The sequence below is a fragment of the Hydra vulgaris genome, chromosome 03 (genome assembly GCF_038396675.1).
Source record: "Hydra vulgaris chromosome 03, alternate assembly HydraT2T_AEP".
Classification (NCBI taxonomy): domain Eukaryota; kingdom Metazoa; phylum Cnidaria; class Hydrozoa; order Anthoathecata; family Hydridae; genus Hydra; species Hydra vulgaris.
This window is the reverse complement of record NC_088922.1, coordinates 17112980-17125589: the sequence shown is the minus strand read 5'-3', so window position 1 is coordinate 17125589 and position 12610 is coordinate 17112980. Positions and strand designations below refer to the sequence as shown.

Sequence of the window (12610 nt, the reverse complement as noted above, 5' to 3'; positions counted from 1 at the left end):
GTTTCTTAAACTTGTTTCTGAAATTCTTTTTTAAGTTTAAAGCTAAAGAATGTTGTTTATGAATACCAAATTTTTTTAACATCTACCAATTTCTCAGTTTCAACGCACAACTAATAAATGTTTATTTATAAATACCAAATTTTTTTAATGTCTACCAGTTTCTCAGTTTCAACACACAACTAGGGAATGTTGTTTATGAATACCAAATTTTTCATAAATAAAAACTGATAGAAAAATTTTATTTCCAAATTATAAAACTTATAAAAATTCTAAATAACTAGACAAACAAGTGCTTTTTATGTTTAATGCGTCATTTATTAAATATTTTCTAATAAAGTTAAGTTATAAGTTTTAAATACGATAATTATTCAATTGCCATAATTCAAAGACCAATTTAAAACATAATATTGTATTTTTACAAAGTTTGATGTAAGATGATCTAAACGAAAACATTAATTACATACTGTAGAACTGTATTTTTGAAATTTGTTTGTAGAGCTATTGCTAACTCACTTTTCTTTTAAGTTTGGTTTTTTCAGATTGATCTTTATGTTGTTGAATGGAGAGCCCTTAGTAATTAGAAAGATATAAGTAAATTATTAGTAATGGAGAACCTTTTAGGTTTTAGAGAAATCTTTACGTATACTCTTTGAAAAAAATGACTTAAGTTTGGTAAAAAAATACGTACAAAATCAATTCGTTAAAATTATGGAAGGAAATGTCATTCTGCGTGATTTCATTATTGCTAAAGAATACCGTGGTTTGAACAATTATAAACCCGGGGCTTGTGTACCTGCACTAGCGCTGACAAGGTCATTTTAGCTACTTCGTATTTTATTTTATTTTTTGATTTTTTTAACTAATAAATAATGAATTTAAATGTACTACCTAATGTTTTAATTGTTTTAAAAAATTTTATATTTTATCTAAATTAAGGAAACAGTTAAAATTAGATCGTCGTGCAGAGCCTCGTATTGGCGAGCGAGTACCATATGTAATTTCTCACGGAAGTCCTGGATTAACATTGATTCAATTAGTCCGAAGGTATCAAGTACCTTGACTAAAAACTAATAACCCTCTACGAACACTTATTATCATTAAATTAGTATTTTTAAGGTCAAAACTTCTTACTGATTGATTTTTTTATTACATGCTAAATTATTATGCTCACATTTATATTTAGTCCAATGGAATTGATTCATAATAACAATTTACGTTTGAATGAAGCGTACTACATTACTAAGCAGCTATGCCCATCATTAGATAGAATATTCTCATTGATTGGGGTGAATGTAGCAAAATGGTGTGTGTTTTTTTGTTTTTGTTTTTTTTTTAATCTTGTTAAGTTATTTACTTTAATTTTTTATTTCAACTGTAAATTCAAATGAAAAAAGTTTCAAATTTTTTGGTCAATTCAGGTTTGTTGATTTGCCTCGAATAACGCGTGTCAATGATCGTGAATTCGAAAGTGACGACAACAAAAAAGTTTTTATTTTTTTTAATTTATTACTATTACCTGTTGTTTGTTTTTTAATTTTTGTATTTTATTACACCTTATCATTCTTTGTTAAATGTTTTTGCTATTTTGTTTTCAGGGTATGATTTCGCATTACTTCTCCAGTAACCACTGTTTAATTTGTTCACAATTAACCAACCATAAAGTATGTTTTGACTGCCGAAATGATTCTCAACGAACCGTCTTTTTTCTTAACTCTAAGTGTAGAGCAATTGAGCGTCGTTACATACATTTTACTACGGTAACTTTTTTATCTCTCAAAACATTTAAAACTATTTACTAACTTTTATTGAAATGTAATTGGGTTCACTATTTAATTGGCAAACAAAACCCAGTGGGCACGGGACCTGAAAAAGACGTCTTTTGAACGTTCAAAAGACGTCCAAAACGTTCAAAACACGTTTAAAAGACGTCTTATTTTTGTCCCCTGCCCACTGGGAAATGCTGATCAAATTTTTTTAGAATATGTGTGCAAGCCTTTTAAAAAATAAATTAATAAGAATGATAAAGAAAAAGAATTTTGAAAAATATATATATTTAATTTAATTAATTTTTTTTTGTCTTTGTTACTGTTTTACTTTATTTTTACGGTACGATAAGTCACTCTATAATCAAGTGTGCAATGTATTTTGGTCAATGTATGCTGCATCAATTATCAAAGGAAAATTTTATTAAGAATCGTTATTTAATAGCAATAAAATTAATTTAATTTTAATTTTGTTCGGGCTTTAGAATGTTCAAAATTATTTTCAAATAAATGTAAGCATGAGTTATTTGACTAATATATTTGGGAGTCAAATAATTGATAAAAAAAAGAGTGAAATTAAAAAAGGAGAATACGCAAACTTTCTCCAGCAGATTTACTTTTTGTGTTAATGGTGGTCGGAAAGTTTTGGAAAGTAGTCTAGATACAAACGAGACGTTTGTATCTAGACTACTTTTTTTATTCTATAATTTTTCATCACAAATACGATGACATGCGACGAAGAAAACTTTAAAAAATAGAAATAAATTACGTTTCTAGTGGTTTGAACTCTTTTCCAGTGATTTGGCAAAAATTTGCATATGCATCGTACCTTCTTTTGTTGTTGTTATATTTTTTTCATGGATACCGTCGCAATCATCTAAGTATATAGATTTGCCTCTAACTCTAAAATCAGCTTTAATCCATTTTGTAATTTTATTTTTGTTAATTTTGGCAGAACTTTTTAAAAAGCTGGTTACCTTGAACTTTGTGTTAGCACCTCTTTGCCAATTTTTATTGACATGGAATTGACTACTATAAACGTAGTAAACACATAAACAGACCACCATAAACCTGGTACTCCGCTGTTAAACCTCCATTATTGTAGTAGATGCAATAATAGAGGTAAAGTGGAAATATCTTTTTGTAAATTCCTTTACTTTAGGAGGTATATTTTCTTCAAAGAATATTTTCTTAAACTCTGTTACTTATTTCACAATATACACTTTTTTTACAAAGAACATGTTGCTTAATTAATTTTTAAGTTTAACGCTAAAACCAAAAATAATTTATAATAGACTTGTTGTAAACATTCATGAATGTTTACAACAAATAAATCAACATATCAGGGATTATATTTGTCCAGATATATCCAGATCTCCAGATATGTATTTTAGGATTTCTGACAAATTTACCGTAACATACAAATGAAGGGCAATGAAGGGCTTATTGTGAAACAATGACAAGCCACACTTTTTTCAAAAATTAGTTATCATTTTTATAATCATAAATAGTATACGCAGTTTTTTGTTTTTTTGTTTTTTGTTTAATATATAATATCCATTAGTATTTATATGATGTATAAATTTGAGAGAATAGTAGGTAAGCACTGATTTTATAGATTTAAATAAAGCTTAGAAGTAATTTTTCTCAAATATTTGTTTTTATAGCTTGTCATTGTTTCACAATAAGCCCTTCAAATTTAAGTATAAATTTTTGCAATAAATTTGATTTTTTAATTTTTCAGTTACTACCCATACAAAAAAATGAAATGTTTCAAAAAAAAATTAGGAAAGCTATCAGTCTAAAGCTAAATTAAGACAAATATAAGAGAAATAAATTCTGGATTTTTTTTGCCACGTGTTTTCCGGATTTTTAAAATATAATCAAGATGACATTTACATATACATGGTTTGATTGACGCTTTAACCAGTATTTGGTTTAATTGTGTTTCATTGCGGAGAAATACATTTTCAATAAGAATTGCATTACCTTATATATTTCTTTAGTATGAGAAGTTAACTCCGTTAGTAACGCTGTTTTGTTTAAATATTATTTAACAACACAGAATAACAATATTGAACTTTGTTTGTTTTGAACGTAAAAAACTTATACTGTAGCTTTATTATTAACTTATCCTTACATATATTGAAATGTAGTGAGAAATATACGTTAAGTGGGAACGAAAGTTTATCGCTTTTTAAATCTAACTTTATCCATATTTAAATCTATTCATCTAATAAACCTAAACAATTATGACCTTTTTAATCTACTCAGCATTATAAACCTAAATAAAATAAAAATTTTAACTTTTTTTATTTTTTATTTTCCATTAAACAAAACAAAAGAAAACCAAATAAAAAACTAATGAGTAGTAAAACACAAAGTGTAAATAAAATATTAAAAAAATCACAAATACAAAAATAGTTAATATAATTAGGTACTAAACATATAAATATTTTAAAACACGTTTTTATTACTTTTTATCTAATGAAAGTAGTTATAGTCTTTTAAAAGTCTATTCTTTAGACAAAATAAATCAAACAAAATTTATCTATATTTTATTATAATTTTTAAAATCAATTTAATAAAATTTTCTTTAAATGTACCTTAATAATTAAAATAATTCTGAATCTTATTACTGCTTTCATTTTAGCTGTGTCAGCATTGCACAAGTACTCGTTTTCACCAATCAAATTGTATATCTTTAGACTGTCCAGTTTTCTTCAAACTTTCAAATATATCCAGAGATCTTCAAAGAACTAAAGAAGTTCGCCATATTATTTCAGAATTTTAAAAAATATTTTATATGATGCTTGTAATTATTCTCACTTAAAAATGTTTGCTACTTTATTTGTTGTTGTTGTGGGCAATCGATTATTATCGATTCGTCCGTGTGTGTCGTGTTGTAGAGAAAATATTGCTTTATGTTTTATGAGAAAATATTGTTGTATATACTATCCAGTGACGGATCCACTGGTACTATCCTGCAGAGACGGATGCAGCATTTTTTGGTGTTTGTTAACTTTCTGACATTGAGTAAACTCCAAACATTTATCTGTTTTGAGTTTTTGTTGGAAGTTTTTTACTTAAATATTCGAAAATTTATTTCCAAAATTTCACTTATGACAAAAAAGGATATTGCAAAAACTGCGATGATTGGATCCTAGAAGCAAAAGCCCCAAAATTTTCTTCGTCTCAAACGTGAGCGCAAAAAGTTGATAAAATATTGTTTTTACTATTCTAAACTAAATTTATATTCATCGATAAATTTATATTCATCGATAAGTTTTATAGTATAAACTCTGAGCGTTCAGAAATTATGAATTTATATTCATCGATAAGTTTCATAGTATAAACTCTGAGCGTTCAGAAATTATGAATATATTTTAACCCCCTGAATATGAGGGGTTTACAATCATCGCAATTTTTTTGCAAAGCATCCTTATTTGACATAATTATAAACATAAAAATGTTTGGAGTTTGCTCCATGCCTGAATGTTAGCAATCTCTAACACCAAAAAATACTGGACCGCCTCTGCTGTTCCATGAAATAATAGAACAGTTAATGAAACAATGTATTATGCCAAAATATATTTCAAACTTTGGGAAGTGTGGAACCGTGTGATAAATTTTCATTTATAAAAACTTTTATGATTTAATCTACAACTGCAACCAATATGCTCAAACTAAAAATTGTTATCATAAAGGATTTGAGTAGAAGAAAAAACTTGCGTATTGATGCACTATGAAGCGAAAAGCTCAAAAAGAGGCCATAAGTGGAATTTTTTTAATACACCATTTTCATTAATTTTTTTTTTACAACTTATTAGAAAAAATATCAAATGATAAAAAAAATATATATTTTAGTTCTCTCATGTCTACTATCCTAGTCAGAGAAGCATTTTTTCCTACCTAGTAGAAGGTAATAAAAGTTCGCTAAAACTCACGAACTTTTTATACTTTTCTAATTTTTTTTTTTTTTTACTCATTTAGATGTTTTTTTTTATCATAAAACTTTATTCTTTTATCTTTTTAAAGAGTAAAAAGCTTAAAATATTGAATATAGCTTTTGCCAAATGAGTAATTAAAATATTAGGTGAAAATATAAATTTTCCGATAAATATTGTTTTGAAAATAGTATATCTCAAAAGTTCCGCAGAGTTCCACCCTGAAATGACTTTTTTAACCTGGGGGATGTTATCATGGCTAACTAAAAAAAAATCAGCTGCCCCAAATTGCCCGAAATGGACTTATGGGCATAAGTATAAAAAATAAAAATCTGTGTAAAATATTTCAACCCACACACACACACACACACACGCACGCACGCACAATGAGGGGGTTGTAAACTGTACGTGGTCATTACTTCTGAACGCCAAAGAAATTAAAAAGATTTTTTTATAAAATTTGAATTCTATTGATAAAATTAAATTTTATTTTAAGTTTTGAAAATAATTATGTTTAAAATACTGTCCCCCCTCTCAAAGGGTTGGAGGGGGCTGTTATTTGGGTTCTTCATGTTTCCAAGCTCCAATAACCGTAATATTTTGTAGCACATTCTCATTTGACAATAGTATTAAAATAAAAAATTTGGGAGTTCACATCATGCCTGGAAAAGCGTTTCATCCGTATTTCTTGAATCTTGAATACAGATGTTGCTAAAAGGATAAAGGTATCCAGGTATATTAAAATCAATATGCTACGTTTTTGGTTGCTAATTTTATTTAAATGAGTACATTTTTCTAAAAATATAAAATATTTTTTTAGTTTGATTGGTGATCATTGTACCGAAGAACTTGCTTGTGCTGCTGCGTTTAGGGCTAAATCAAGCCCAGGAAAGACCGACTTTTTAAAAGTTATTAAACATTCTGTTAAAAATCCAGCTCTAGCCAGGAAAATTATTGAAAATACAAAAACGAATCCAATAATGATGAAAGCAGAACAGGCCCTTGCATTAAAGATAACTTGCGATCTCATTGATTTGCAATATCAAGTTATTAAAAACTCTTCACTGAAACAGAATGCAGAGATATACCTTTCAGTCAAAGTAATATTTGATGCAAAATCCAAATGTTATTCAGAAAATTTGGAAATTTTAGAAACATCTGCTAAATGTTATGTTCAGTCAATGGTGAACCACATTTCATCAAGAATTATAAACATATCTAAAACAGAGTGTCTAGATGGATCGGAAACAACTGGAAAATTCTATATGAAAGCTGGAATGGATGGAGCCTCATCTCAATGTGTATATAATCAAAGGTTTGATGACACAGATCTTTCAACAGGAGTTGAAAACAAAAAGTCCTTGTTCCAAACTGCAATTGTTCCGTTTAAACTGGAAATAGGAGCCATCACTGTATGGTCAAACCCAATGCCTTCAAGCCCCCACTTTTGCAGGCCTCTTCATCTGCAATACCAAAAAAAAAAAAGAGTCAACAAGAGATGAAGAATTAGATGTTAGGAAGCAAATAGAAAGTCTTAAAGATTTTGAACTTGAAATCCCCTTCTCTAACCAGAAAGCAAAAATAAAAATAAAAATTGAGATGACCATGTTGGACGGCAAGGCAGTGAATGCTATAACAGATACAAACTCAACTCAATCTCGCAATGTTTGTTCTGCCAAGCCTAGTGAAATGAACAAGCTGGATATAATTAGAGAAAAAGTTTGCAATAAGCTAGCTATAGCTTTAGAATTATCCACACAGCACTGTTGGATACGAATTTTTAAATTCATTCTACACTTGGGGTATAAAATGGATATTAAAATATACCAGTCCCGATCTCCAGAAGATAAATTATCTATAGAATCTCGAAAAAAAGAAATCAAAAGAAAGTTTAGAGAGGTGTTAAGCTTAGTGGTTGATATTCTTAACTTAGGGGTATCAACTTATTACTTTTTTTTTGCAATAATTGTTTAAGTTACATGGTAGGCTGTTACGTTTTGTCAGTACATAACTGTTAGTAACTTTCTCGTCTGTGCATTATATTCAATTGTTGTTTTAAAGTTGATATTGGTTTATTATTATATAATTTTCTTATTATTCTTATAATTTTTCCTCATTATTATTATCATTGTTATTTGTATTATTAATGCTATTTTATGGTATTTACTTAAGATTAGTTTTTAACTATTTGTAAATGATCTCGATTGTAAGATCTTTTATCGAAAATAAATATATATATTGGTATTGATAATAATTTCTAGTCAGTTAATAATTTTTAATTTTAATTTAATTTCATTCAAATTAAAATATTTCTAAGTATGTTGAATATAAAGGATGAAGAAAATTTTCTTCAGTCTACTTTTGTTTTGATAAAGGCAAAAAGCCAAAAATTTGGAGAAAATATTGAATAAAAAAAGCTTTTTGTTGTTCGTTGAAATTTTTGTGATAAAGTTTAAAAAATTATTAGTGAACTCAAATCAAAATGCGAAAATCAAATAATGCCTTCTGCAATTTCTTTGACAAGGAAATTGTTCCTAAATTAGACTACCCCTTGCTGTATGTAAAAAGTGTGGACAAAAATTAAAAATGCAGCAATCTTCAACCTCCAGTGCCAGGTACCACCTTGAGTCAAAGCACCCACAAGACTTTGCAAGGTTGACCAAACTGATGGCTGAACGGGAGGAGAAAAGGGCTGAGGACCTCAAAGAAATCCATGAGGCAACTGTTGCCCTTGACGAGGCTCAAGACAAGGTAGCCCACTATATCCTTTCCCAGAATGAAAAAATGAGAAGGGAAACCAACTTCTTGAGGTGCGTTATAATTTTTTTATGCTTTCAAGAAGAAGAAAAAAGAAAAAAACATTTTCAGAAAATTATTTTGTGACAAATAGGAATACTTTTTACGAACACCTACTTTTGAAAATAGGTTTATATTTTAATAGAAATATTGAACGTAAATAAATAATAGCCAATAACTTTACTAAAGTATTTTTTACTTTAGTTTCAATTTTTTTATAATGACTTTGAATTGATGCAAGGATTACTCCCAACTCTTAAGTCATTGAAACTCGTTAGTGAAAAGTTCTCAACAGAGAGTGAACCTGTCATGCATATTGTCATAATCACCATCTACAAAATGACAAAGTACTTTGAGTCATTCAAGGCTGAGCTAGAAACGCACAATGTTGCTGCAGTTGTTAGAAGATTTTGCAAAGAACTGGTGGAACAGATCAATCAACATTCAAGATTTAATGACATGGGAAAGCACACCACTGCCTACTTTATGGGAAACCTGTTTCACCCTCACTACCACGGTCTTCTTCTGAAAGAGTACAAGCTGTATGAGGAGGTTGTCAGCAAGTTGGTAGATGAGCATCCTTCTACCCAAGCTTTTTATGAGCAAAGACAGGAATCTACTAATTCGAGTGACATTGATATTGTGGTGGATGACAATGAATTTATGGAGGAAGTGGAAGCATTGTGGCAAAATCAAGAACCACACAATATTAGGTAAATCTATTTTACAATTAAATATACACCAGATCGGAAAAATTTGAGCGATAAAGTTAAGTCATTTGTTCTGATATAATACAGCGGTGGCCAAAAATTAAAGACCACTCATTTTTTTTTCAAAGTTTATTTTTAACCTTAGTATAATTTTATTTTGGAAAAAGGTATCAAAAAAAGAAAAGCATTTTTAGAAAGAATTTTTATTGTATTTTATATTTATTATAAAAGAATTTATAATTTTTTTACAAAATAATGTTAAAAAATTAAAAAACTGACTAGTAAAAAATATAAATGGGAAAAAAAATTGGACAAAATTTTAAGACCAGTTTCAAAAATATTTCAAAAAGCAATAAAAAAATGGTTTAGAAACGTGTTGTTCCTCCATTTGTTTTCAAGCACTCTTGTACTCGTTCTGGCATTGAATTCATTAAAGTTTTGATTACTTCATCAGGCACATTTTTCAAATGATGAGAGATAGAAGATTTCAAATCTTCCAAATTGTAAAGTTGTTCTTTACCAAGCTTGTGATCACGTCACGACCATAAATTCTCTATTAGATTCAAGTCTGGACTATTGGCAGACCATGGAAGCACTTGAGTTTTATTAGACTTGAACCAATCGCTAACAACATGCGCTTTATGACACGGCGCATTATCTTGCTGGAAAATAAATCCATCTTGCAACTGCCATAAATCAATACTAGGAAAAAGCGAGTTTTCCAAAATTTTAAACTTTCTTTGTTGAGTCTACCATCGAATAAATGAAAAACGCCAACTCCACAGGCACTCATACAGGCCCAAATGCCTATTGAACCACTGCCTTGTTTTGTTCGTTTCAAAATGCAAGATTCATCGAACCGTTCGCTTGGAAGTCTAAGCAACATTACGCGACCTTTTCTGTTGTCTACCTCAACGTTCATTTCATCACTAAAGACCACACGGCTCCACTGATCTGTTGACCAATTTTTATGTAGTTTGCACCACTCTTTCCTGGCAAATTTTTGTTTTTTATTTAAGCGTGGTTTTTTTGCACCAGCACGCCATAAATAATTTAAATTGTGGAGGACCCTTCGCACAGTTCTAGGGCTTGCTTTCAGACCATTTGACAGTGTCCATTTCGTAGACAAGTCTGTAGATGATGCTTGTCTGTTTTCTTTCATTAATCTCACTAACGAGCGAACATCACGGTCATTTGAAATTTTATTGCGTCCAGTCCTACGACGATTATTAATTGACCGGGTCTCTTTGTACCGTTGAATTATGTTAATAATGCAAGAGTGAGACCTTCCGAGCTTTTCTGCTATTTGTCTGATGCTATAGCCTTCTTCTTTTAATACAAGAGCCGCGTATCTGTCTTATTGCAATTCAAAAAATAAATGTTTATTTGATATCGAAACTCAGGTTTCAACATTTTATTTTATAGCCAACGTAATAAGCAATTAAGACAGTTAACAAAATAATGGATTATTATTTTTAATAAGTGCAAATTAAAGATTTGAAAGCGGTATTTAAATTTTGTCCAATTTATTTAAAGAAGATTTATAAGTACTCATCAGTTTTTTAATAAGTTAAACGCTATTTAATTAGAATTAGATTAAAAAAATTATACCACTTTAATCCGTTTTTTTTTTAATTAACAAGATATTAAAAAAAAATATTTAATATGTCAATTAGAATCTTCTTAATTTTAATTTAAAGATTAAGAAACCAACTAAAAAATGAGTGGTCTCTAATTTTTGGCCACCACTGTATACATTGGATCTAAAAAAATTGTTTATTGCATGAAGTAAAAAGTTTTACTATTTTTTAAGATATATGAAAATAAACTTTTTTCTGATATAATATAACCAGAGAAAAAACCATTGTTTAGGTCTAGTTAAAACAAATTCAATTTTAAAATAAATATTTTCTTTCAGCCAACAAAAGCCATCTCTGCGGAGAGAGTTTGATGCTTACCAAGCAATGCCTCAAGCACCAGACAGACATAAAGTCTGTCTGGTGCTTGAGGCATTGCTTGGTAAGCATCAAGGTCTTTGTTTGCTTTGTCTTAGACCTTATGTCTTGGTAAGACATAAGGTCTTTGTTTGCTTTCCACCATTACAATAATGGAAAGCAAACAAAGGACATCTGTCTCTAATGGCAGAATTGGCGAGAGAATGGCTTTGTGTCCCAGCAACTTCAAGCAGTAGTGAAAGGCTCTTTTCACAGAGTGGAAACATCATCAGTTCAAAAGGCAGAACTTGGTTCCTTCCACCTCCAAGAAATTAACCCTGTTTAAGGTCAACTACGAGTTGGTGGTTAAAAAAAAAAAGGTTAAACTGTTGAATGATGAGGAGAGAGAAGAGGCCGACGCAATGATGGAAGAGGAAGTCAAAGAGAAGGAGTATAGCCCCAAACCACCAGAAACATCATCAACCCCAAAACCTCGAAAGAGAAATAAAACATCAGAACAAGGTTCACAACAGAAAAAAAGAAGAGTGTCCAGAGGATTTGTTCCAAACCCAGTCAAAAGCCAGAGAAGGTCAAAGCTCAAATGCGGAGTTCCTCTAAGTGATATAATAGATTAAAAAAGTGATAAAAAAGTTGAATTTTAGGTCCACTGATTAATCATTACAATAAATAAAGTTTGTTCTATCATAAAATATTTTTTTTATTTCTGTAAAAAGCTGTGGAATTAAAAACTAACAATTAGAACTGTTAATTTATGCCTCGTTACCAACTTCGATCAGCTAAAAGCTTCAAATTATCTATACCAAAACATAGAACTGTTTGTTATGAACATGAATCGATTAAATATCAGAGCATATGCACATGGAATAGTCTCCCCTCACAGTTAAAATCTCTCCCTACATTTTCCAAATTCAAAAACAGTGTATTTAATTTTTTATTAAACAAGTATTCTTCCTAATTTCTATGCTACTCTACTGCTAACTATCTACTATCCATCTTAACCTTATTCACTTCAATGCTGGTCTATAACTACTAATAATTGATCTTTTCTAAAATTCTTTTCTACTACTTTCTTCATTTCAGTGCTGATTTATTACTACTAATACTTGCTCTTTCTTAACTTTTCTCAAATTAATATCATTATTCTATTTCCAACTCTCACTATTATAAATATTGCTATTTTTTAATATTGTTATTATTATTATTGTTGCTATTGATGTTATTGTTACTATTAATATTATTGTTATCATTAGTATTATTATTGTTATTATTATTATTATTATTAGAATTGTTATCTTTATCATTTGTATTATTATTATTTTGATTATTATTACCAATAACTGGAGTTTTTATTATTATTGCCTATTATTATTACCGATACTTATATTACTACATTATTTACAATGTTGTTACTGTATATTATTATAATCTACTTCTCTTTT

General features: G+C 29.1%; 1 protein-coding gene across 3 annotated transcripts in view; it reads left to right on the top strand.

Moving 5' to 3' along the window:
- Nucleotides 1-4703, top strand: part of LOC100213595 (DNA polymerase zeta catalytic subunit) — a 76876-nt gene extending 72173 nt beyond the window's left edge. For all 3 annotated transcript variants that reach the window (XM_065792501.1, XM_065792502.1, XM_065792500.1), the window contains exons 28-33: nt 622-812; nt 937-1044; nt 1184-1303; nt 1419-1485; nt 1596-1757; nt 4417-4703. In XM_065792501.1, coding sequence (XP_065648573.1) covers nt 622-812; nt 937-1044; nt 1184-1303; nt 1419-1485; nt 1596-1757; nt 4417-4557 — 789 coding nt within the window. In that variant the 3' untranslated portion in view covers nt 4558-4703. The remainder of the gene's footprint in view (nt 1-621; nt 813-936; nt 1045-1183; nt 1304-1418; nt 1486-1595; nt 1758-4416) is intronic.
- Nucleotides 4704-12610: the final 7907 nt, after the last annotated feature.